General features: G+C 51.8%; 1 protein-coding gene across 8 annotated transcripts in view; it reads left to right on the top strand.

Moving 5' to 3' along the window:
- Nucleotides 1-26,707, top strand: part of LOC105497425 (cytoplasmic FMR1 interacting protein 1) — a 120,138-nt gene that overhangs the window by 65,541 nt on the left and 27,890 nt on the right. For 4 of the 8 annotated variants that reach the window (XM_024797827.2, XM_011768499.3, XM_011768500.3 and 1 more), the window contains 8 exons: nucleotides 1,158-1,311; nucleotides 2,919-3,075; nucleotides 5,761-5,857; nucleotides 7,391-7,467; nucleotides 7,574-7,682; nucleotides 9,223-9,342; nucleotides 14,224-14,423; nucleotides 26,226-26,313. In XM_024797827.2, coding sequence (XP_024653595.1) covers nucleotides 1,158-1,311; nucleotides 2,919-3,075; nucleotides 5,761-5,857; nucleotides 7,391-7,467; nucleotides 7,574-7,682; nucleotides 9,223-9,342; nucleotides 14,224-14,423; nucleotides 26,226-26,313 — 1,002 coding nt within the window. Of the gene's footprint in view, nucleotides 1-758; nucleotides 1,312-2,918; nucleotides 3,076-5,760; nucleotides 5,858-7,390; nucleotides 7,468-7,573; nucleotides 7,683-9,222; nucleotides 9,343-14,223; nucleotides 14,424-26,225; nucleotides 26,314-26,707 lie in introns of all 8 variants that reach the window. The other 4 variants (XM_071067320.1, XM_011768497.2, XM_071067319.1 and 1 more) reach the window with 2 other exon arrangements.

Below are 26,707 nucleotides of genomic sequence, written 5' to 3'. Positions count from 1 at the left end.
TTCTCGTCCCTTGAGCCCGCCTGTGCTCTCTCCCTGACCCACCCTGAGCTGCGAGTGGGTGGGGCTGGTGAGGCGGGGGTTAACTGAGGTCCCCGCTGCCCGCTCAGGCAGGGAAAGTGGCGCCCGCCTGTGGTTTCTGCTGCTCCTCTGTTTCCTGCCCAAGTGAGTCGGGAGCGTGAGCGAGCCGTGCCTTGATTGTCAGATGTGTCACGTGCACTAAGAAGGAGTCTGACTCCATTTCAACTCCCGTCCCAAAAACGTGGGCACACGTCCACGTGTCTGTATTCTGTGTTTCTCGATGGGTGTTTGAATGTCTATAATCTTTACGTTGGGTCTGCAAATGACCCTCCTACAGATGGGGCGTGGGAAACTGAGGTGCTGCTTGCGTGTCCTCTTGTCGTGGTCCTGAGCTGCCCACTGTCCTCTCTCCTGGTGTGTTCAGGCCTCCCCGAGGTGCTTCTCATGACTTTCACACCCGGTTTAATCCGCACCACCGCTTCTGTCCTCCGTCCTGGGGCTGGTCTTCTCCTCATCCCTGCTGGAGGCTTTTAATCTCTTCTGCCACGCTTCTGGAAAGTCACCAGCGGCGCACGCTGCTGGCTCCGCAGGAGGGTCAGGGGGACGGCCCTCGGCCTGTGCGTGGTGCCGGCCACCCTCCCCGCCTCCCTCTGCGTGCGTCCTGTGTCCCTGCCTGGGGTGTGTGTGTCGCGTGACTAACGTCTCTCTCCTGCCTCTCCCTCCTGTCTGTCCGTGTCTAGCTCTACCTGGTGCGCACCATGGCCGAGTCCTTGGGCTCTGCCGAGCTGCTCAGGCAGCTCAAGTCTCTGGGCATGGAGAGGCTCTTGCATGCGGTTAACACGTTTCTGAGGCAGTCGTGCACCTACCTACCCCTTTTAACCTTTGGTGGTAAGACATCATTTGTTTCTCTTGACGTTTGTGGCACGGAGGCGAGCGGCTCTGCGGCGAGCTGTTCTTTCCCTGAAGCAGCAGCAACGTGGCCGCGTAGACAGGCGCCCGGACCCCTCGGGGAGCTGGTGCGGGGCCCTCCCGGCCAGGGCATAGCAGAGCAGTCCTTCTCTCGTGGGCGTTCGGAGTTTGGCGTAACTAATGTACCGTGTATATTTTCTCCCCCACAAATGTTTCCTTGGATAATCCAGCTTTACATGGTGAGAACCATGCTAGAGTCCCTCATTGCAGACAAAAGTGGTTCCAAGAAAACCTTGAGAAGTAGCCTTGAGGGGCCCACCATATTGGACATAGAAAAATTTCATCGAGAGTCATTCTTCTACACTCACTTGATAAATTTCAGCGGTAAGAGATACTGCTGACAGCATCCGGCCCGGCATGTCCTAACACCACTAACACCGTCTAGTGCTTCTGCCTGCCTGACCACCCCGCCCCGTCCCTTGGTGCACCCAGACGGTGACTCGTCCCGCCCTCTGTGACGGCAGCTGCACGTCCCTGGCCTGAGCTCGCCCCACAGGGCGTGGCCCCTACAAGGGTATGAGCTGAGGAGCCTGGGCTGGCCCTGCGACATGGACAGAAAGTCTTTTCAACCGTGCGGAGTTGGAAACAGGCGAATGTAATCTGGTGCCTGCGTTGAGACACAGGCATTGATAAATACCAGAAATGGCCCCCGCAGTCCATGACGTGGGGGAAGGTAGCAGGTGCCCTGTGCCAGGCAAGCCCGTCCTGGGTGACGCCCGGCCAGCTTGACCGGCCAGCTTGACTGGCCACCGGTGGGTGCGCTCTCTGCCCTCCGTGTGTCTGCCCCGTGTCCTCATCGAGTCGTCCGTGTCCACCTCTTGCTCAGAACAGGAACCCTGCTGTCTTGGCTGGGGTGCTGCAGGTATTGGAGGAAATCGTACCACTTTTGCTGTTAACTCCATGAAAGGATGGAGTTCGAGCGTGGGCTCTTGTAATCTGTCTCATTTTTGTATTAGCCAGACCTCCCTGAGGGTGCCTCTAATGCTGCAGCCTGGACATTGGTTTTTATCCTAAGCGAAAGTAAAGACGTCCTGTTTGTTTTTTTGTTTTTTTGTTTTTTGAGATGAAGTCTTGCTCTGTCGCCCAGGCTAGAGCACAGTGGGGCGGTCTCAGCTCATTGCAACCTCTGCCTCCCAGGTTCAAGAGATTCTCCTGCCTCAGCCTCCCGAGTATCTGGGATTACAGGCGCCCACCACTGCGCCCGGCTAGTTTTGTATTTTTGGTTGAGACGGGGTTTCACCATGTTGGCCAGGCTGGTCTCGATCTCCTGACCTTGTGATCCACCCGCCTTGGCCTCCCAAAGTGCTGGGATTACTGGCGTGAGCCCCCGCGCCCGGCCAGAAGTCCTGTTTTTATGTCTCGTTTTGAAAAGAGCATTTTTAGGTAAAACATCGGCTCACACCTGTTAATCCTAACCCTTTGGAGAGCCAAGGCAGGAGAATCACTTGAAGCTGGGAGTTTGAGACCAGCCTGGGCAACATGACGAGACCCCCATCCCTACAAAAAATACAAAAATCAGCTAGGTTTGGTGGCACGTGCTTGTGTTCTCAACTACTCTGGAGGCTGAGGCAGGAGGCTGGCTTGAGCCCAGGAGTGGAAGGCTGCAGTGAGCTATGATCATGCCACTGCCCTCCAGCCTGGGTGACAGAGTGAGAGAGACTCTGTCTTAAAAAAAAGAAAAGACACTTTTTCCTGGGTCCCACTGAAGGGCTAACGGTTGATGAGGTGGCTTTACCTGCAGCCATGCCCAGCTGGTCCTGTCCCTAGTGCAAGGCCCCAGTGACCCCTCCCCACTCATGTCCATGCTGCATGGCTTGGGGCTGAGTGAGGAGGAGCAGGCACCCAATACACAGCCCCTTGTGTCATCTCTGCTAAAGATTTTTTTTTTTTTGCTTGCGGGAAATAACATGGTGTTGTTTGAACCCTCCCAGAAACGCTGCAGCAGTGCTGTGACCTTTCGCAGCTGTGGTTCCGAGAGTTCTTCCTGGAGCTGACCATGGGCAGGAGGATCCAGTTCCCCATTGAAATGTCAATGCCCTGGATCCTGACGGACCACATCCTGGAGACCAAGGAGGCGTCCATGATGGAGTGCGTGTCGGGGGGGCCAGTCTCCAGCCTTTGTGTGTGGTGACCAGGGGTCTCAAAAGAGGTGGAGGAGGACGGGACTGTTTTATTTGAAATCATGTTTCCGGGCCTGCTCAAAATAACAAGACCCCAATCTCTACAAAAATAAGACCGGGCGCGGTGGCTCACACCTGTAATCCCAACACTTTGGGAGGCCGAGGTGGGCGCATTACGAGGGCAGGAGATTGAGACCATCCTGGCTAACACGGTGAAACTCCGTCTCTACTAAAAATACAATAAATTAGCCGGGCATGGCGGCGGGCGCCTGTAGTCCCAGCTGCTGGGGAGGCTGAGACAGCAAAATGGTGTGAACCTGGGAGGCGGAGCTTGCAGTGAGCCAAGATCATGCCACTGCACTCCAGCCTGGCAACAGAGCGAGACTCCCTCCCAAAAAAAAAAAAAAAATTGAGAAAACTTATCCTGGTGTGCTGGCTGATGCGGGAGGATTCCTTTACCACAGAAGTTTGTGGCTGCGGTGAGCTATGGATTGCACCACTGCATTCCAGCCTGGCCACATAGCAAGACCTTGTCTCCAAAAAAAAAAAAAAGTCATGTTTCCTGGGGTAAAACTTTAGAGGTTAATACGAGTAACTAGTTTCTTGGCGTCAGACTGGAATTGAGAGCTCAGGCACTAGAACCAGTCACGTTCGTCCTTTGCATGGGTGCTGGCTGGGGCCCAGGGACTCAGCCTGGACCAGGGAGATGGATGAACCTGGACCTTCCCCAGGCCTTTATAGTGCAGGCCCTGTGAGGTGGCCATGCCCGGGAGCTGCCACGTGGGGGTCCTGTGGCCGGCCTCTTGTGTGACGCAGCCTCTGACCCAGATGAAGTGGGGAAAGGAAGTATTGATCGAACAGCTTTGTTTTGGGGGTCAGGACTCTGGACCTAGATGGAAGGGTCAGTCTTTGAAAATATGAAGTCCATGGAAGGGAAAGTGTTTGGAAAAGGGTGTGTCTCATGGTGGGCGACTGGGGAGCTGCCCAGCGGGTCTGTCTTCTGAGCACCATGAGTGGGAAGCCCCTGAGTTCCTCGTGCATCAGTCCTCACACATCCCTCGTGGTGCCCAGGAGATGGTACGGACAGCCACCTTACACTCTGTGGCTGTGGCATGGCCATGCCATCTTTGTGGGCAGAGTCTCTGGTGGCTCGTTCCGCAGCATTGGGGTGGTGTGAGGAGCTGGAAGGAGGCCTCCTTCAGGCATGCGCCTCCTTGCCCCGGCCATGGCCTTTGTCCAGGTATGAGGCAGTGGGAGACAGGCCTTCAGCCATGGGCCCATGCTGGACATGCTTCTGGTCAGCTGTGGGATCCAGGACCTTCACCTTTGTCTTTGTTTTTAAATGTTTGATGCTGTCTGTGTATTTCCGTCGGTGTAATTTTTTCTTTTTTTTGAGGCAAAGCCTTGCTCTGTTGCCCAGGCTGGAGTGCAGTGGCACAATCTCAGTTCACTGCAACCTCCGCCTCCCAGGTTCAAGCAATTCTTCAGCCTCAGTATCCCAAGTAACTGGGACTACAGGCACGAGCCACTACGCCTGGCTAATTTTTGTATTTTTAGTAGAGATGAGTTTCATCATGTTGGCCAGGCTGGTCTCAAACTCCCGACCTCAAGTGATCCACCCACCTTGGCCTCCCAAAGTGCAGGGATTACAGGCATGAGCCACTGCGCCCGACCACCTTTGTTCTTTTCCAGTCAGCTCATTCGTCCCCCTCCCTGCCCCCAACAGAGCCAAGGTCTTGCTTTATTGCCCAGGCTGGAGTGCAGTGGTGCAGACAGCTCACTGCAGCTTCAACCTTCCAGGCTCCGGCCATCCTCCTGCCTCAGCCTCCTGAGTAGCTGGGACTACAGGCATGCGCCATCACACCTGGCTAATTGTTTTGTGTTTCATGGAGATGGGGTCTTGCAATGTTGTCCAACCTGGTCTCAAACTCCTGGCCTCATGTTATCTTCCTGCCTGGTCCACCTAAAGTGCCGGAGTTCATTCTCTATCTCTTTTTTTTTTTTGGACAGGGTCTCACTCTGTCACGTAGGCTAGAGTGCAGTGGCACGATCTCGGCTCATTGCAGCCTCGACCTCTCAGGCTCAAGTGATCCTTCTACGCTCAGCCTCCCGAGTAGCTGGGACTACAGGCATGCACCATCACACCCAGATAGTTTTTTGTAGTTCTGTTAGAGACAGTGTCTTGCCCTATTGCTCACCTGGTCTCGATCTCCTGACCTTGTGATCTGCACACCTCAGCTCCACAAAGTGCTAGGATTACAGCCATGAGCCACCAAGCCTGGCCCTTGGAGTTCATTCTTGAAATAAAAAAATAGCTCAATTTTCTTGTTAAAAAAGAAACACTATGTACTTGTAGTGAAATATTTTAAAGGCTGCTAAGTGAGAAGATGCAGGCAGGTGGAGGCCCTTGTCTGTGCGTGACCTTGAGTGGGTGTGTGCTGTCCCCAGGTGTCCTCACAGCCTGGTGGGTGTGGCAGCCACCTCAGGCGCGGCCACCAGGGCTTTCACAGGTGCACTGTGTGATGTTTGGAGTGAAAATTGTTTTTCCTTACGTGAGAGGTGAAAAGCGGAGTTGAGTTTCTGAGGTGGGGGGAGGCTGTGGGAGCTGCGAGTGCAGGGCGGAGGCTGCTGGTGACTGCTGTGTCCTCTGCAGGTATGTGCTCTACTCCCTGGACCTGTACAATGACAGCGCCCACTACGCGCTCACCAGGTTCAACAAGCAGTTCCTCTACGACGAAATCGAGGCCGAGGTGAGGCCCATGCAGCTCCATGTCTGTTCATTTCTCTCAATTAAATCTCCTTTCTCATTTTGTTTTCTTCCAAGTATTAAACTTTCCTTAAAACATAAGACAACGTAAACCGAGAAGCAAGCATGTGGGAGCGAGCCCTTCCTCCGTGGATCTGCTCCCGCGCTCAGTGCGGGAGGTGCTTTTTCACTTGACCGCATGTCACTGCGGTATCTGCATCCTCATCTGTTTTTGGTTATGATCTTTGCCCTGAAGCAACTCCTGTTTGATTTCTCTGCTTTTTTGGTGTTGGATTTTGTAAATAGCACTCTGCTGCACCCCCTGGCACGTTTTTATTTGCATCGCGTGACTTCTGTAGGACCAGTTCCCACAGGTGGAATTCTCAGGTTTTTATTTGCATCGCGTGACTTCTATAGGACCAGTTCCCACAGGTGGAGTTCTCAGGTTAGCGTGTGCACATATAAGGAGATGAACCTTATTCTCCACGTCGCCGCATCTGCCTTCTCACAAAGACCCCCTGAAAACGGGGCTTCAGGGAGATGTCACAGGTCCCCGGCCCTGCAGGATGGGAGGAGGGCAGAGATGCCCTTCTTGACCCTGTCTGCCGGGCCCCCTGGGTCCTGGGTCCCGCTTGCCACCAAGCACAGGTGTTCTCCTCACGGTTCCAGGAGGTAGTGCTAGTCCCATCTGCAAGTAAGGGTCTTTTGGGGGTGTCTCCTGACCAATCTCACACCCAGAACAGCCGCTGTGCTCCAGGGAAGGCCCAGGGGCGGCCCTCAGTGGTGTCTCCTGGAGTGCACAGTAGGTGGAGCTGTCCCAGGCAGGGACCCACGTGCGGTGCACAGTAGTGTCTTGTGGTCACTGCACACGGTGAAGAGAGACTTGCGGTGGTGCGACCTCCACTTCCCAAGTTCAAGCGATTCTCGTGCTCAGCCTCCCTAGTAGCTGGGACCACAGGTGCGTGCCACCGCACCAGGCTAATTTTTTGTGTTTTTAGTAGCGATGGGGTTTTGCCATGTTGGCGGGGCTGGTGAACTCCTGACCTCAAGTGATTTGCCCACCTCAGCCTTGCAAAGTGCTGGGATTACAGGTGTGAGCCACCATGCCTGGCCTAGTTTCTTTTTCCTAACAGAGCCTCAGGCCGGGTGCAGTGGCTCACGCCTGCAATCATGGCACTTTGGGAAGCCGAGGCTGGTGGATCACCTGAGGTCACGAATCTGAGACCAGCCTGACCAACATGGTGAAACCTCGTCTCTAATAAAAATACAAAAATTAGCCCAGTATGGTGCTGGGCACCTGTAATCCCAACTACTCAGGAGGCTGAGGCAGGAAAATCACTTGAAGCTGGGAGGCAGAGCTTGCAGTGAGCCGAGATCGCACTGCTACACCCCAGCCTGGGTGACAGAGCAGGACTCTTATCTCAAAAAAACAAAAAAGCCTCAGTTAGTTGCCTTAACGAAACATTTTGTTTTTCAGCTTGTTGTTTGATCTTGCTTTAGGGAATCACACTGTAACGTGTGCTTTCTTTTTCTTCAGGTGAATCTATGTTTTGACCAATTTGTTTACAAGCTAGCAGACCAGATATTTGCATATTATAAGGTTATGGCAGGAAGGTGAGTATCTGGTGTGTGATTTTGATACAAAACGTTTCATAATTTGATCTGACGTTCCCATTACAATTTGTAGTGTATGAAAAACTTTGTCTTCTTTCTGTACTAGTTTGCTTCTTGATAAACGGTTACGATCAGAATGCAAGAATCAGGGAGCCACGATCCACCTCCCGCCGTCTAACCGCTACGAAACGCTGCTGAAGCAGAGGCATGTGCAGGTGAGCTGGGCCGGGCCGAGGTGAGGACTAGAGTGTGCGTTGGAAAGACTGAGTTTTCAGCTGGGTGCGGTGGCTCACGCCTGTAATCCCAGCACTTTGGGAGGCCAAGGTGGGCAGATCACCTGAGGTCGGGAGTTCGAGACCAGCCTGTCCAACATGGCGAAACCCCATCTCTACTAAAAATACAAAAATTGGCCGGGCGTGGTGGTGCATGCCTGTAGTCCCAGCTGCTCTGGGATGCTGAGGCAGGAGAATCACCTGAACCCGGGAGGTGGAGGTTGCAGTGAGCTGAGATTGCACCACTGCACTTCAGCCTGGGCGACAGAGTTTTTTGAGACAGAGCCGTCTCAAAAAAAAAAAAAGAAAGAAAAAAAAATTGAAATTTCTTATAGCTAACTAGGTTTTACTAGATATCAGCATGGCTTGTGACTGTGAACGTCCTTACAAATTGTTAGGCATTGAAAGACACGCCCTTTCTGCTGGGTCACCTCACACACAGGGAACACCTGTAGCATGCTGCACCTGCCCTGCGGCTCCTGGGGGCGGGCATAGCCCGGAGCGGTCAGGCCTTCTCCGGGAGCCCAAAAGCCAGAGCTTAAAAAGAATGAAGGCCAGGCACGGTGGCTCAAGCCTGTAATCCCAGCACTTTGGGAGGCCAAGGCGGGCAGATCACAAAGTCAGGAGATCGAGACCATCCTGGCTAGCACAGTGAAACCCCGTCTCTACTAAAAATACAAAGAATTAGCCGGGCATGGTGGCGGCGCCTGTAGTCCCAGCGATACGGGAGGCTGAAGCAGGAGAATGGCGTGAACCTGGGAGGTGGAGCTTGCAGTGAGCCGAGATCGCACCACTGCACTCCAGCCTGGGCGACAGAGCAAGACTCCGTCTCAAAAAAATAAATAAATAAAAGTAAATAAATAAAAGAATGAAGGTGAGAAGCACTCATCAGTTCAGAGCATCAGAGAAAACTTTCTCCTGGCCAGCAGAAAGAATTTAAAGATATACGGTGCTTATTTTTTACAGCTTTTAAAAAAATGATACACATTGCATGCCTGTATCAAAACATGTCATGTACCCCATAAATATGTACCCTTACTACGTACCCACAAACATTAAAAAAAGAAAAATAGTTAAAAGTGATGTTACATCACACACATACAACTAGTAAAATGTGGAAAACTAAAACAAAATTGCACTTGATTCTACTGTCTGTACACCAATAATCACCATGCACGTTTTTGGACCTTTTTCACCAGGGCTTTGTCATATTTTTATGTTGTCAGAATAACACTTAAGTGTGAATATGTTCCTAGTATGTTGAAATAGGGAATAATTTTCTCTTATCATCGTAACACCTGTAAAAAGACACACACAGGCTGCCGTGTATGTGGGGAGAGGGGTCCTGAACGGGTCCTGAACCTGGTTGTAAAGGGTGTCGTTACTGAGAGACCGGCTTCTCCAGGGTCTCTGTTGAGGCTTTGGTTGTGTTTGAGCTGCTCATGTCCGCTCTTTCCCTGCCATCCTTCCCTTTGTACGCCAGCTCCTCGGCAGGTCGATAGACCTCAATCGTCTGATCACGCAGCGTGTCTCAGCAGCCGTGTATAAGTCCCTGGAACTGGCGATTGGTCGATTTGAAAGTGAAGATTTGACCTCCATAGTTGTAAGTAATTTTACTTTGCGCTATTGATTAAATTGGACTAAGGGTAGGTCCAGTTCTTGTATAGATAATAAAAGAGATGCGCTCACTGAGCATGGCCTATACCAAGCCTCTTTTGCAGCACCTACACTCGTGTTCACGATGCTAAACTGACTTTAACGAACACATAACCCCAGTCTTGAAAAGAATCGTCAACTATGGCAAAAGGTAGCACACCACTTAATAAGATGTTTACATTTTAGTATTAACGAGCTAGGAGATAAAAATGTTTAACTTTGGCCAGTACGGTGGCTCATGCCTGTAATCCCAGCACTTTGGGAGGCTGAGGCGGGTGGATCATTTGGGCTCAGGAGTTCGAGACCAGCTTGGCCAGCATAGTGAAACCCCATCTCTACTAAAACTACAAAAATTAGCCGGGTGTGATGGTGCGCACCTGTATTCCCAGCTACTCGGGAAGCTGAGGCAGGAGAATTGCTTGAATCCAGGAGGCGGAGGTTGCCGTGAGCCGAGATTGTGCCACTGCACTCCAGCCTGGAAGACACAGCAAGACTCCATCTCAAGGAAAAAAAAAAAAGAAATGTCTTCTTTAGGGACTGAGAGAGCCCATAAGACTCTTCCTGCTAATTCCTCTACCCCTACATTTTGCTCGGCTGTCTCAGTTCATCTCAGCTCCAGGTAAGGTCTAATCCTTCTCCTGTTACCTGGACCTTCAGGTTTCCCAGTGAGGATGTGTGTTTGGGGCCAGCGTCCCCCCTCACCCTCTCTGTGCCCTCAGCCATTTTTTGGCTGTCTCATGGAGGCTGCAGGGCAAGCCGCTTCCTTCAGAGGGTCTGTGGATTCTCCTGGCTTTCCTGGTATGTCCCTGTGGATTCTCCTGGCTTTCCCGGTATGTCCCTGTGGTATTTCTTGAAACAAAAGTTTGCAGTGTGAGTCTTCACTTGCTGCTCTGTTCGTCGGAGTGGGAGCTGCAGGTTAGACCCGCCTCTGTCTGCCATTTTTCCCTGTGTCTCTATCAGAATTTGAACACAGGAAGGGGCAAGACTAAGGAACAGGAAAACAGGCATTAAAAACATCTGAACTGGGGAACAGAGAAAAGTAAAAATGGATGAAACAGAAAAGAGCATAAGAAAGTGGACAACAGTGGAAAGACCTAACGTGTAACTGGAGTGTTAGAGGAGGTGAGAGAGCGTGGCATCGCGGAAGAGTTGTCTGAAGAGAAGATGGCAGAAAGACCTTAACATGGGTAGAAGACACCGGCCTGCCACTGAGGTGTGCCACCCAACTGCACGTGCTGGAGCCAGGGCCGGAGCCACAGGGGGACCTCAGTGAGCGGGCCTCCGAGCCACAGCTCTGTGGATCTCCTGACTACCCCCAACTCTGACCCTCGGCCTGTGGTGCCTTTGAATCTTTAGGATGTAATCAGAGCTAGTATGCAGTAAGCCTGAACAGGCTGGTTGTCTTCCCTTCTCCAGTGCACGGTCATTGGTGCATGGCCACACGTCCGTTTCCACTGGGGGAACAAGGAGAGGGTTTACACTATGCATTTTCTAACAAAATGCACGAGGTCCTTTCTCCCCTTCACCCGAGGAGCTCTGGGTCCGAGAACTGGTTGAGAAGCCGTGATTTCTTGTATGATGATTGAAGTTAGACTTGTATTGGGTAGGCCTAGGGCTTTTCCCTTTATCCAGACCAAATGGGACTTCCGAAGGCTGGTCGTTTGTGCCAGCCCTGGGGATACCACCATCTGCTAGTCCACACTGGCACTCCTGTGGGTCCAGCCATTTGAGTACACGTGGGTTGTGCTGCCCACCACCTGGCACCATTGGAGTCAAGGAGCCCCGGCTGATGGCCAACAGAGAATAACTTAGAACTTTTCAAAGATGCCTTAGGTGAGATCAGGTTTGACGCTGCTGACTCTGGAATTGAATAAATCAAAATTCCCTCCGAAGACAAAGCTGCCCGTGGGAGAAGCTGCTGGGAATAGCATGTAAGCTGTAAGGGTTAGGGTCGTGGCAGAGGGGAGCCTGAGAGGCAGGTCTCAGAAGGCTTGAGCCAGCGCTGTTACTATTGGCCCTGACCAACCCGTCTTCCTCTTCAGAAGCGTGAGGGAGCTTATTTCACTTCCAGTCGAGCCGCAGGGAAGGATCACGGCGCAATCTCCTTTAGACGTATTACAGCAAAAAAGAAAATGGAAGTGCACAGCGTTGTCCCTGCAGGCAGCGGAGGCTCGCCAGACACTCCCACGGACCATGCAGACTGGACCTCGTTCTTCACAGTCAGCTAAAAGAGATTAAGCAAGTAGTAGCTGCTGTGAAAGAATAATATAAATCAGAATTTTTAGAAATCCAGAACTACGCTAGGCACGGTAGCTCACACATGTAATCCCAGCACTTTTGGAGGCCGAGGTGGGTGGATTGCCTGAGGTCAGGAGTTTAAAACCAGGCTGGCCAACATGGTAAAACCCTGTGTCTACTAAAAATACAAAAATTAGCCGGGCGTGGTGGTGGGCGCCTGTAATCCCAGCTACTCGGGAGGCAGAGGTTGCAGTGAGCCAAGATTGTGCCATTGCACTCCAGCCTGGTTGACAGAGCAAGACTCTGTCTCAAAAAAAAAAAAAAAAATCCAGAAATAAGCTTATAGGAAAAACGAAAGTTTTGAAAAGAGAAATCATGAAAACTCATGAAAAAAATTGAAAAGAAAAAGAGATTTCAAAACCGCAGACCTACACCAGAAATAACACAATGGATGATGACTTAGAAATACTAAGAATGAAGGCCGGGCGCAGCGGCTCACGCCTGTAATCCTAGCACTTTAGGAGGCCGAGGTGGGCGGATCACAAGGTCAGGAGATCGAGACCATCCTGGCTAACACGGTGAAACCCTGCCTCTACTAAAAACACAAAAAAATTAGCCGGGCGTGGTGGCGGCGCCTGTGGTCCCAGCTACTCGGGAGCTTGCAGTGAGCTGAGATCACGTCCCTGCACTCCAGCCTGGGTGACAGAGCGAGACTCCATCTCCAAAAAAAAAAAAAAAAAAAAAAAAGAGGTACATTTTTAAAAGCAAAAAGAAATTAAAGCCAATTTGAGAGGAAATGATGCTGTCAAATGATCACATGATGGAGGATGAAGAGTCAATGTACCTGTCATACAGGTTCCTCAAGAAGAAAACCAAAGCAACGGAACAGGGCTGACTGGCGTTTACTTCAAGAAAATGTTGGTAAAATAGACGACACCTTGAAAGTGTGTATTAAAAGCATACATCATGTACTCGGTAAAGCCGACCCAAACTGGTCAACACTTAGAAATACTGCATCTTAGACTGGTTGAAGATTAGAAAAAAAATAATAATATGTTAAAAACGGTATGCAGTGAAAGTTTTGGACTTTCCAGATGAGGAAGAAGTCCTTGGGCTGTCTGAGCAGGGCAGGCGGGGAAGGAAAATCCGACTGTCCTCAGACCTTCGCCAGAGCCGAGGAAAGGAAGTGTGAATTGAGGGTTTGGTCGCCGGTCAAATCGACCTTCTGAGAATAAAGGCTGCAGACAGATGGTCACGAACGTGCCAGGGCTCGGAGGATTGTTCTTTCCTGGAGAACAGACCTTGGCTGGCAGACACTGGGCGCTGGCGGGCACCGTGCGTGTCCCTGTGGGCATCTCTGCACTGCAGAGCAGGGCTCCGCGTGTTCACCGTTGGAGTCAAACGGGTTGGGACTCAGACCTGTAGCAGCCTGGTTTTTTTTTTTTCTGAGATGGAGTCTCGCTCTGTCGCCCAGGCTGGGGTGCAGTGGCGGGATCTCAGCTCACTGGAAGCTCCGCCTCCCAGGTTCCCGCCATTCTCCTGCCTCAGCCTCCCGAGTAGCTGGGACTACAGGCGCCCGCCAGCTCGCCCGGCTAGTTTTTTGTATTTTTTAGTAGAGATGGGGTTTCACCGTGTTAGCCAGGATGGTCTCGATCTCCTGACCTCGTGATCCACCCATCTCGGCCTCCCAAAGTGCTGGGATTACAGGCTTGAGCCACCGCGCCCGGCCTAGCGGCCTTTTTTTTGCGAGTGTAATTTGGTACAAGCCATGGTGTTTCTGTTGGCATTGGCCAAATATGATTTTGAGTAAAATCATTAGTCAAAGCTTTGACCGAGGCCATTACTGTCCAATAGAAATAGAATGCAAGTCAGATCCGTAATTTGAAATTTTCCCATGGTCACATTAGAAAAGGAAATAGGTGAAGTTATTTTTCATAATGTGCTTAATCCACTGTATCCCCATATTAGTTCACCACGTCATTCCTATGGCATTATAATTGACGTGGATATTTGCTAGTCCGTTTCATCCTACTCAGTCTTTGAAATCTGGTGTCTCATGTAGCGCCCCTCAGGTGGTGGCAGCTGTGCTCCGGCCCCACCTGCCACATTGGACAGTGCAGCCTGGACCAGCTCCAGAGCAGCACACGTGAGGGCTTGCAAGGCCTGTGAGAACGAGCGCACCTGCCCCGCCACCCACACGCGCATTTCAGTGTCTCCAGGCACCTCAGAGAAAGCCGGCTCAGCTCCGATGCCCAGGGAGATGCAGCCACCGGCTGGGCTTATGCCGCAGGGCGGGGCTGGGGCTCAGCGGGTGCGTGGGGGGAGGGTGGCAGTAGCAGGCCACACGTGCACTGCCCCACAGGGTGCTGGACGGCAGGGGTAGGTGGCGTGGAGGTGACTGCAGTGGAGAAAGGCGTGGCCCAGTGGGAGTGACTGTGAAAAGGTGGGGTGCCCTTCGAGAAGCAAGCTCATGTCACCTGTCAGAGCCTACGCTTGCTGGGACCGTGAGGCCTGGGTGGGATCAGAGGCCACTCAGCGCCTCCTTCCGGCCTGGACCAGCTCTGTCACCCACCCGTCTTTGGTCCCACAGGAGCTGGATGGCCTGTTGGAAATCAACCGCATGACGCACAAGCTGCTGAGCCGGTACCTGACGCTGGACAGCTTCGACGCCATGTTCCGGGAGGCCAACCACAATGTGTCAGCGCCCTATGGGAGGATCACCCTGCACGTGTTCTGGGAGCTTAACTACGACTTCCTGCCCAACTACTGCTACAACGGCTCTACCAACCGGTAAGCGTGCCCGCCACACAGGCGCCCACGGGAGGAGCTCAGGGACCCCCGTCCCCGCAGGCTTCCTCCATGGCACCAGGTCCCTGTCTCCCCACTCTTCCCGCTCCCCATGACTTCTCAACACGAAGAGCACGCGGGCCCTCCGGTGTCTTCCGTGTGCACAGGGAGCCTCGGGCCCACCCTCGCGTGGACGGTCGTGGCTTTGCACGTGGGACTGGAATGGGCTGCGTCTCCTGGCTTTCTGTCTGCCTGATGGTGGAAGTGGGGTGACTGCTTCTCATGCTTCCATGCTGGGATGTTGGGGTGTGGGGGAGCCACCCTCCCGCCCACTGCCCATGGACAACGTGAAGTGATACGATTGGTGGTGAAACGGTGGATGCTGGCAGTATCCTGAGGTTCAGCCTCAGAGTAGGGCCTGAGGCCTGGGACAGCCCTGCCTTGGGCTCCACACACCGGGCAGCGGCCATTCTGGCTGAGGTTCCTTCTCTGGGCAGTGAGTTCAGCTCCTACACAGCATCGGCTCGTGCCAGGGACGTGTGTGTGTCACCCACCATGCCTTCCCATAGACACTAGCAGCCCGGGGGGGATGAGTAGGGCACCAAGCAAGGTGCCTGGCTGCCGAGCTCCATCCAGAGGCAGAGGAGTGCAGGTGATACACGTGTGTGCACACGCGTGTGTTGGGAGAACCTTTTCAAATAAGTGCTTGTGCTTGCCTCTGGATCTCTGCATCCGCCCACATGTGGCTGAATTCTTACTGACTCGTAGGCCCAGAGTTTTGTGTCTCGGGAGACAGGATGCTGAGCTCTGATGGAAGAGAGGAGCGGCTGCCCCGCAGCCCAATCCTGCCTGCCATGGCTGTTGTCCGTTCAGGACCCCTGAGTGCAGGGCTACGTTTCTGTGGGGCTGTGGGTCAGGCCCAGGTGCATTGCGTCACTGAGGCCGTTCTCCAGGGTCGTGGCCATGCACTCGGCTGCAGGTGGCGGCACCTGGCGTGGTTTCCTCAGCTCAGGGGGCCTCCAGGCCGGGCTGGGAATGGTCCATGGAAACCAAACCGTGAAGACCACCATCTCTGTTTAACTCACCTTTACGGTGTCCATTTTCCTCAACATTTTAAAAAGATGTTTATGCTTGGAATTAATTGAAAAAATATTCTTACACAAGTAATGTATCAAAATTCTAGAAAAATGAGAAATCATGGATACATAGATGAGAAAAAAATGAGTGCACTCCCCAGAGGTTTCCTTGGTAAAAATGTATTTGTCCTCTAAAGTGAGGCACAGGTGGCCCTCGGCCCCTCCATCTCCTGAGTCTGCACCCCTGCAGCACCACATACATCATAGCAGCAGGGAGGGACGGCCAGCTACCTCCTTCCCAACACCCCGGGAGGTGACGGGAATGCTCCTGTGTGCACATCAGCACGGTGCACCCGGGGCCGTGTGTGCAGCTGCTCAGAGCCGTCTGCTGGGGCCTTACACCCAGGCAGCCGCACTCGTCCCCACTGTGGGTGGCAGGAGGCCCCTGGACACATGGGGGCCCCTGGACGCAGGCAGGCTGGTTCCATCTTATCTGACACCAACTTTGTGTGTGTCACCTGTTTCCCCAAGAGACCCAGAGCTGCTGCCTCTGGCCACACCTATTGGGCCTCCTGGGGCCCTGGGGCCTGGGGACACTTGAGGTGCAAATCACAGGGAACCCTGGCTTGTCACAGGGGCATTTTCTGCAGAAGAGCTTCGGTTTATTCAGCACCCTCCACCTTCCATGAGTGGTGGTAGAAGCCATTGTGTCTGCGTTTCCCACAAGTCTTTGGTGGAATCAGCAAAGCCGTGTTATCTGGGAAAGGCATTTTAAAACAGGATTTTGTGTATCCAAGTTCTGTGTCAAATCCTGAGAAGACACACAAAACCATGCCACCCAGAAGTTTAGTCTCGTGCCTGAGGGTTTTCTGAGTCCTGAGAAGACACACAAAACCATGCCACCCGGAATTTTAGTCTCGTGCCTGAGGGTTTTCTGAGAGCTGCGTGACGTAAGCCGGGACTTTGCTTGTTGCCTGGACTAACTTGCGGTTCTTGAGCTATCCGTGGTGGCTCTGGGAGGCGACCTAGGTTGTCTGCGACTGGAATTTAACCTGTATAGTGGATAAACATGAGACAGTGCTGCAGCTCTGGAGAGAAGCTGGCAAAAGGGTATTTCTGGGTCCAGAGTTAGGCCTCTTTTCCGGAAGACCATAGATGGAGGGCGTGTCCTCAGCGGGGCGCACCTGGAGCCCAAGGCCGCAACTGTCCCCTCACTGCTCATGGTGGCTTCTGTCCCTGGGGTGAGGTGGTGGCTGCCAGGTGTCCCCACTGTCATGTTGCCGTTTTTCTGTTTCAAAGTTATAAATAATTTGTAGGGAAATAATTTGAGATGGTGTAAACAAACTCCCTCATTAAAATTTGACCCAGTCATTTTAACATCTGTTGATGATTCCTGCCCGAATCACTTATCTTCACACTGGTGGTTGAACAGCAGTGAGGTGTTTTGTTTTTTTTTTCTATTTTCGAGATAGAGTCTTACTCTGCCGTCCAGGTTGGAGTGCAGTGGTGCGATCTCAGCTCATTGCAGCCTCCGCCTCCCGAGTTCAAGCGATTCTCCTGCCTCAGCCTCCCGAGTAGCTGGGACTGCAGGTGCATGCCACATGCCCAGCTAATTTTTATATTTTTAATAGAGACGGGGTTTCACTGTGTTGGTCAGGCTGATCTCGAACTCCTGACCTGAGGTGATCTGCCTGCCTCAGCTTCCCAAAGTGCTGGGATTACAGGTATGAGCCACCGTGTCCAGCTGAGTTTTAACTCCTTCATTCTCTCTGCAGGTACTACTGGAATTCTGCTGTATGTGGTAGCATTTGTTCATTATTTACTTATTTGTATGAACTCCGGGTTATCCGTTATGTGGAGTTCTGAGGCTGGGGTGGGTGCGGTTTGGGCAGTGCGAGCCGCCTGGTCGGTTTCGGTCTCCTGGGGCCGTCTCTGCCATTCTTTCTGCACCACCAACCTTCTGCACCACAAGGTGTTCCAGGCTCATCTTGTACTTTTCCTGCTCGGTCCTTGCAACCTGTCACTTCTCCAAGGATTCCTTCTAGTGTAGAATGGCATTTAGAGACCAAGTCTGGGTGTGCCAGGGCTCATTGTTCTCGAGGGTGTCACTGTTTCCAGGTGCTCTCAGTGATCGGAGTGAGCACATCTCCACATGTGGACTGTCCGAGGTTCCTGTGCCTGCCACATACGAGGTGGCTTAAAGAATAGAAATCTGTTCTCCTACGTACGGCTCTGGAGTCCCGAAGTCTGAATCAAGGTGTCAGCAGGACCACGCCCCTCTGAGACACTGGGTAGAACCGTTATTCGGGTGGTGACCTAGGACCACGCCCCCTCTGAGACACTGGGCACGCCCCTCTGAGACACTGACCACGACCCCTCTGAGACACTGACCACGCCCCCTGACACTGACCACGCCCCTCTGAGACACTGGGCACGCCCCTCTGAGACACTGACCACGCCCCCTCTGAGACACTGATCACGCCCCCCCGACACACTGACCACGCCCCCTCTGAGACACTGGGTAGAACCGTTATTCGAGTGGTGACCTAGGACCACGCCCCTCTGAGACACTGGGCACGCCCCCCTGAGACACTGACCACGCCCCTCTGAGACACTGACCACGCCCCTCTGAGACACTGGGTAGAACCGTTATTCGGGTGGTGACCTAGGACCACGCCCCTCTGAGACACTGGGCACACCCCCTCTGAGACACTGGGCACGCCCCCCTGAGACACTGACCACGCCCCCTCTGAGACACTGACCACGCCCCTCTGAGACACTGGGTAGAACCGTTATTTGGTGGTGACCTAGGACCACGCCCCTCAGACACTGGGTAGAACCGTTATTCGGGTGGTGACCTCAGTTCTGGGTGTTCTTGGCTTGCTGCGGCATCACTCCAGTCTCCTCTCTGTCTTCACTGGCCACTCTCCTTGTGTCTCTGTCTCTTCTCACAAGGACTTCAGTCATGTGGGGTCAAGGACCTACCCTGCTACTCCAGTATCACCTTGTCTTAGCCAGGCACATATGTGGTGACCCTCTTTCCAGCAAATTTCACATTCTGAGGTACTAGGAGTGAGGACTAAACATATCTTTTTCGACAGAGTCTCACTCTGCTGCCCAGGCTGGAGTGCAGTGGTGTGATCTCGGCTCACTGCAACCGCCAGTAGGTTCAAGCAATTCTCCTATCTCAGCCTCCCGAGTAGCTGGGATTACAGGCGCCCGCCACCACACCCGGCTAATTTTTGTATTTTTAGTAGAGACGGGATTTCACCGTGTTAGCCAGGATGGTCTCGAACTCCCGACCTCAGGTGATCTGCACGCCTTGGCCTCCCAAAGTGCTGGGATTACACGTGTGAGCCTCTGCGCCTGGACAAACATATTGTTTTCAGAGACACAATACAACGTGTACGTGTGTATTAGTCCATTTTCACACTGCCGATAAAGACATACCTGAGGTTAGGCAATTTACAAAAGAAAGAGGCTTAATGGACTTATGGTTCCACATGGCTGGGGAGGCCTCACAATCATGGCAGAAGGTGAGAGGGACATCTCACGTGGCAGCAGACGAAGAGAGAGAGCTTGTGCAGGGAAACTCCCCTTTTAACACCATGAGATCTCGTGAGACTTACTCTCACGAGAAAAGCACGGGAGAGACCTGCCCCCATTATTCAGTTACCTCCTAACAGGCCCCACTCATGAGACGTGGGAATTGTGGGAGTTACAATTCAAGATGAGATTTGGGTGGGGACACAGCCAACCATATCAATGTGCGTGTTTATTTCTATATAGTTACCTACGTATTAAAACTGTAAGTTTATACTGATATTTCCAATTCCAATTCAACACTGCAGAGTTCATTCTAGTCTTCTCTCTTTCCCTTTCTCTGACTTCGTTAAACACTGAGAATCCTTCCTTCATTATTCTTAGTATATTATTCATTTGCTCTTTTCCAAAAAACACAGGAAGTAGTTTCAGAATTGCTAATCCTGGCTGGGTGCAGTGGCTCACACCTGTAATCCTAACACTTTGGGAGGCCAAGACAGGAAGATCTCGAGTCCAGGAGTTCAAGACCAGCCTAGGCAACGTAAGGAGACCTTGTGTCTACAAAAAAAAATTTTTTTTTTTTTTTTTTTTGAGATGGAGTCTCACTGTGTCGCCCAGGCTGGACTGCAGTGGCCCAATCTCGCTCACTGAAAGCTCCGCCTCCCGGATTCAAGCAATTTCCCCTGCCTCAGCTTCCCAATTAGCTGGACTACAGGTGCCCGCCACCACGCCTGGCTAATTTTTTGTATTTTTAGTAGAGACGGGGTTTCACCATGTTAGCCAGGATGGTCTCGATCTCCTAACCACTGATCCGCCCGCCTCAGCCTCCCAAAGTGCTGGATTACAGGTGTGAGTCACTGCGCCTGGCCTATAAAAAGGTTTTTAAAATTAGCTGGATGTGGTGGCACACCCCTGTAGTCTCAGCTACTTGGAAGGCTGACATGGGAGGATCACTTGAGCCTGGGGAGGTCTAGGCTGTAGTGAGCCGTGATTGTGCCACTGCACTCCGGCCTGAGTGACAAAGCAAGACTTTGTCTCAAAATAAGAAAGAATTGCTCATTTTTACCACCATAAAACAGAAACCTACCAAATATAGTTCAATATTTGTTATCAATTTGTTGCCTTTAGGTTGAGAAGAGTAAAATATTGTATTTAAAATTCTTTAACCAGGTATGGTGGCATGCACCTGTAGTCCCAGCTACTCAGGAGGCCGAGGCACGAGAATCGCTTGAACCCAGGAGGCGGAGGTTGCAGTGAGCTGAGATTGCGCCACTGCACTCCAGGCTGGGTGACAGAGTGAGGCTCCATCTCAAAATAAATAAATAAATAAATTCCGTCTCAAAATAAATAAATTAAATAAAAAATAAAATTTTTTGGAATGATAGAGTAACAGGGTATAGATTTATTCTTTCTCCTTAAGTGAAAAACTGGACAGAACTTATGGATCAACTGTTTTCAGACTCGGACCTTTCGCTGAGGAGAGGGAAGCAAGTGGGGTGAGCCCTGTGATCTTCCTGGCTTTCCATCCGGAAGCACTTTCTGCACCAAGTTCAGAGAGGAACAGTCCAAGTACAGCTTGGAAGCTCCTGCTTGGTGGAGGGGACAAATTGGAACGTGGGGAAGCTGAGGCAGCTGGGATTTGCAGGGTGGAGTACGAGAGAGGAGGGAGCTTAACAGAAACAACTCCTGAAACCCATGGGCGTCCCATAGCCTTTGCTTGAACACAAAACTCTGCGTGTGCCAGGGAGCTGTTAGCCGAATGATCCTCAGCACTCACACAAGGCCAGGAGGCATCTGAGTTCCTACCAGCAAGAAGAATGGAACTCTGTTGAGGCTGGGCAATGGCTCACGCCTATAATCCCAGCACTTTGGGAGGCCAAGGCAGGCAAATTACTTGAGGTCAGGAGTTTGAGACCAGCCTGGCCAACATGGTGAAATTCCACCTCTACTAAAATTACAAAAATTAGCCAGGCGTGGTGGCAGGTGACTGTAGTCCCAGCTACTCAGGAGGCTGAGGTGGGAGGATCACTTGAACCCGGGAGGTCAAGGCTGCAGTAAGCTGAGAATGCGTGACTGCACTGCAGTCTGGGTGACAGAGTGAGACTGTCTTTAATGCATCATGACAAGATCCAGCAGCTTGACAAGTCAACTGCCTGTCCCCCAAGACACTCATCTCTGTCTCTGTCTCTCTCTCTCTGTCTCTCTCTCTCTGTCTCTCTCTCTCTCTCTCTCTCTCTCTCTCTCTCTCTCTCTCTCTCCCTATTCTTGCCATTCTGGACTTCAGTTAGACGTATGTTAGACCTTCTCATTCTGTTCTCCATATCCCTTTGTTGCATTAGTTTTCCTTTTTTTTGGAGAAAGAGTTTCGCTCTCATTGCCCAGGCTGGAGTGCAATGGCGTGACCTCGGCTCACTGCAATCTCCACCTCTTGGGTTCAAGCGATTCTTCCTGCCTCAGCCTCCCAAGTACCTGGGATTACAGGTGTGCGCCACCATGCCTGGCTAATTTTTGTATTTTTAGTAGAGACGGGGTTTCACCATGTTGGTCAGGCTGCTCTTGAACTACTGACCTCAGGTGATCCGCCCGCCTCGGCCTCCCAAAGTGCTGGGATTACAGGCGCGAGCCACCGTGCTGGGCCAACACTCTCTAAAAGACAGTAACAAAGTCAAGACATGCAACATGACACTGAAATGCCCAGCGCCCAATCAAGATTTACTAGATGTGCCAAGAACCAAGAAAATGTGACCCATAGCCTGGGGAAAAGTCACTCTATAAAACAGACTCAGAAATGACAGAGATGATGGAATTTGCAGCAAGGATGTTAAGTCAGCAGCTATGCATGTGCTCAAGGGTTCACAGCAAAACAGTGTGGAGATAAATGGATGTTACATAAAAGGATCCAGTGAATTAAAGCTGAAATGCAGTATCTGGAATGAAAAATTACTTGTTGGCCCGAATTTCAGAGTAGACTTTGCAGGAGCTGAGTTTTCGAGATTATAACAATGGAAACTAGCTGAACTGAAGCACCGAAAGAAAAAAATGATGGAAAAAAACGAGAAGGGCCTCAGCAAACTGAGAGACAAACATCAGCGATTCGAGTATGCCTGTGATTGGAATCCTAGTCATAGGTGGTGGGTGGGCAGAAAAGCTTTCAAAATTAATGCCCTTGAATTTCCCAGATTTGATGAAAACGATAAACCTCCAGATACAAGAAGCTCAAAAAACCTCAAGCAGGATCAACACAAAGGAAAAAAGCTGCTGTTGGGCCCAGCACTGACCAGGTCAAAATAAGGCTAGAGCTGAACCTCAGTTTACCTGAGACACATGCAGTGGGGGCTTAGGATATTGGTGCTGAAACTTAGTTTTCCTCGTAGGGGATTGCAGTGGCCTTGTCAAACTGCGACGTCTGAGGGCACAGTCCTCCACGAGACTGCCTTTGCTGCGGACACCAGCCACACATTTGGGGTCCCCGAGGCCACCCTCACTTCTAACCAGCAGGTTGCAGTTCTGGATCCACCCTCCCCAGCTCCTCAGGTGACGGGTCCGCAGTACTCACTGAGCGTGCCCTAATACGGTTACAGTCAGTCGGAGGAAAGGATGCATGTTGGAAGCACGTGCAGGGCAAAGTGGGAGGTTTCCACGTGCAAAGCTTTCCCTGTCCTAGGGACGCATCACCCTCTGAGCCCCGAGGTGCGACACTCCTCAGGGTACCAGCCAGGGGCGCTCACTTGGGCTGCGGTGTTCAGTTTTGTTGGGGCTTTGTGGCATGGACACAGTTGACGGAATCACTGGCCACGTGGCTGAGCTCAGACTCCAGCCCTTCACCTCCCGGGAGGTCGGCTGAGTTCACCAGGCACGCAGCCTCAGGCCTCCAGCCCCATGTTGAGTCATCTTGCTGGCATAAAGTCAGGTGTGGCCCCGTGATACCAGTCATTCCTGTCACTCAGAAGTGAGGATGTAGAGACTGCCTCCTAGAACTGCGCCAGAGGCCGCCAGATCCTACCAGGAGTCAATCAGCGTGTAAGCTTGATCAATCAAGAAGTTGTAGAAATGTATTATTTAGAAATATACAGACTGAGCAGCCAGGCGCAGTGGCTCACGCCTGTAATCCCAGCACTTTGGGAGGCCGAGGCGGGTGGATCACGAGGTCAGGAGATCGAGACCATCCTTGCTAACACGGTAAAACTCCGTCTCTACTAAAAATACAAAAAATTAGCTGGGTGTGGTGGCGGCACTTGTAGTCCCAGCTACTTGGGAGGCTGAGGCGGGAGAATGGCGTGAACCCGGGAGGTGGAGCTTGCAGTGAGCCAAGATTGTGCCACTGCACTCCAGCCTGGGCAACAGGGCGAGACTCCGTCTCCAAAAAAAAAAAGAAATATAGAGGCTGAGTGCAGTGGCTCACACCTGTAATCCTGGCACTTTGGGAGGCCAAGGCAGGCAGATCGTTTGAGCTCAGGAGTTCAAGACCAGCCTGGCCAACATGGCAAGACCCCGTCTCTACAAAAAGTACAAACGTTAGCCAGGCATAGTGGCCTGTAGTCCCAGATACTCACGAGGCTAAGGTGGAAAGATGACTTGAATCCAGGAGGTTGAGGCTACAGTTAGTCAAGATCACACCACTGCACTCCAGCCTGGGTGACCAAAAAAAAAATATATATATATATATATATATATAAAATCTATACATATAGATTATAAATGTGTATATATAATTATCTCTATAAAATAAAATACATGTATTATATCATGTATCATATACTTGTATTTTGATTAAAATTTTAAATAATATTATATAGAGTAATTGCATTACTTCAACTGCATCTGAGCTGTATCACAGACAAAATAAATTAAGGCCTGCTTTCTGAATCTAACCATCGTTTTAAACATTCTAAGCAGAGAAAACACTGTGTTCTAAGCAGACGTAGAAAAGCCTCCTGTAGGCCGGGGACGGTGGCTCACACCTGTAATCCCAGCACTTTGGGAGGCCGAGGTGGTTGGATCACCTGAGGTCAGGAGTTCAAGACCAGCCTGACCAAAATGGAGAAACCCTGTCTCTACTAAAAATACAAAATTTGCCAAGTGTGGTGGTGGCACATGCTGGTAATCCCAACTACTCAGGAGGCTGAGGCAGGAGAATCGCTTGAATCTGGAAGGCGGAGGTTGTGGTGAGCCGAGATCACACCACTGCACTTCAACCTGGGCGTCAAGAGTGAAACTCCACCTCAGAAAAAAAAAAAGAAAAAAGAAAAGCCTGCTGTAACATAAGTGGCATCATATCCTGGCGCTTGGCTCCTGCATGGATTTGTATTCTGATTTTCTATTTGCTGTCCTCTCCTGCCCAGCCCCCGTCACTATCGGAGATGGATGGAGGCTGACAGGTGTGCCATGGCTTTGCGGGTGTGTCACCATCGGAGGTGGACGGAGGCTGACGGGTGTGCCGTGGCTTTGCGGGTGTGTCACCATCGGAGGTGGACGGAGGCTGACGGGTGTGCCGTGGCTTTGCGGGTGTGTCACCATCGGAGGTGGACGGAGGCTGACGGGTGTGCCGTGGTTTTGCGGGTGTGTCACCATCGGAGGTGGACGGAGGCTGACGGGTGTGCCGTGGCTTTGCGGGTGTGTCACCATCGGAGGTGGACGGAGGCTGACGGGTGTGCCGTGGTTTTGCGGGTGTGTCACCATCGGAGGTGGACGGAGGCTGACGGGTGTGCCGTGGCTTTGCGGGTGTGTCACCATCGGAGGTGGACGGAGGCTGACGGGTGTGCCGTGGCTTTGCGGGTGTGTCACCATCGGAGGTGGACGGAGGCTGGCGGGTGTGCCGTGGCTTTGCGGGTGTGTCACCATCGGAGGTGGACGGAGGCTGACGGGTGTGCCGTGGCTTTGCGGGTGTGTCACCATCGGAGGTGGACGGAGGCTGGCGGGTGTGCCGTGGTTTTGCGGGTGTGTCACCATCGGAGGTGGACGGAGGCTGGTGGGTGTGCCGTGGCTTTGCGGGTGTGTCACCATCGGAGGTGGACGGAGGCTGGCGGGTGTGCTGTGGTTTTGCGGGTGTGTCACCATCGGAGGTGGACGGAGGCTGACGGGTGTGCCGTGGCTTTGCGGGTGTGTCACCATCGGAGGTGGACGGAGGCTGACGGGTGTGCTGCTGTCAAGGGTGTGAGCAGCGCCCAGAAATCTCTGGGAAATGGGGTTCCCTCTTCTGAGCATCACCCTGACCGTGGCGCCTCCTGATGGAACGGGTGTAAGAACACAGGTGCAGGGACACACAGACGTGCACACGTCCTCTTGCAGACACATGCAGATAACATTTCCATGCATGGCCTCACGCAGATGCAGCTACACAGACGTGCACGCCAAGCACTGAGGTCTGTGGCACCCAGGGATGTTGGCATACTGACGGCACAGGGATTTAGGATCCGTTTGGAAAGGCACACCCAGCCATGCCATGGTAGGTGGTCAGGGGGCCTGGCAGCTGCTGCTCTGCCCAGCATGACCTCTCGGATGCACACATTCTGTGTGACAACAGTATTTTCACACTTACATCTGTTTCCATTTCCTAAAGTGGAATATGAGTTAATCAAGTGCTTAGAATTAGATACAGCAAATCCACAAATTTTTCTTTCTTATACTTCTTTGCAAAAGTTGTATGTGTTTAAACGAACCCTTCCAATTTGAAAGCCTTGGCTGAGTTAGATGTTTCTGCTTGAAAATGGACACATTTGATTTTAAGTGGCCCCTAATCCATTATCCAGACACAATCTCTTGACTAATCGTGTGGGTTACAAATCCCTAAGTGTCCCTGTCGTTCCCTGCTGGTGTGTAACTTGTGATCTGAACCACTGGGGCGTCGCTGTTCTCGTCGCAGGCGGCTGCCCCGCCGTCCTCGCCATGTCTCAGCAGAGCTCATGAGCTACCTGAGGTTTGCGCTGGGCTCGAGGTGGCTCTGGTACCGCAGACCCAGCCCCAAGTGTTCCTGCTGTGGCTCCTGAGCCTTGGGTGCATGTATCACGTTTGAGTCTTGATATCTCCTTCGTTCCATGGTTTTCGATTCACTAGAATTTTCCTATTTGATGACTGTATCAGTTGACTGGGAGGAAGATTTAGTAGACGGATTATGGAGGACTTCTGAATTTTAAAGAACTATTGTTAAATTTGGTTTCTTTTTCTTTCTTAAATCTTTCTTGTTTAGGTTTGTTCGGACAGTATTACCATTTTCTCAGGAATTTCAAAGAGATAAGCAGCCGAATGCACAACCCCAGTATCTGCATGGATCCAAGGTAGGCTCTGGTGTGTTCCTGTTACGAGCTGCAAGTTCACAACGAAGCATGTTTTGAAGTGTAGTTTGATGGGTTTGGTTGCCGTGACCTAAATGTATCGCACCGTGTATAAAATGTTGTTTTTTTCTTCCATTCTATTAGCATCTTCCTGAAAAGTAGCAGTAATTTAAAACAAAAACCAACCAACCAACCCAAAAAAGCGCTTACCTAGAACTAGCATGTATGTAGTGCTGGGACTGCTCTGGCCTTGCGATAGGTGTCAGGCTGGGCCTGGCCTCATTCCCGGCACAAACATGAGTGAGATTGTTGGAAGATTCCAGGTTTAAAGCATCAAGCTGAGAAGACAAGTGGAAGAGGCTCAGGTGCGTTCCTGAGATGAGGAGGCCCAGGCTGG

This window comes from Macaca nemestrina, chromosome 7, assembly GCF_043159975.1.
Source record: "Macaca nemestrina isolate mMacNem1 chromosome 7, mMacNem.hap1, whole genome shotgun sequence".
NCBI classification, from domain to species: domain Eukaryota; kingdom Metazoa; phylum Chordata; class Mammalia; order Primates; family Cercopithecidae; genus Macaca; species Macaca nemestrina.
This window is presented reverse-complemented; position numbering and strand designations above follow the sequence as displayed.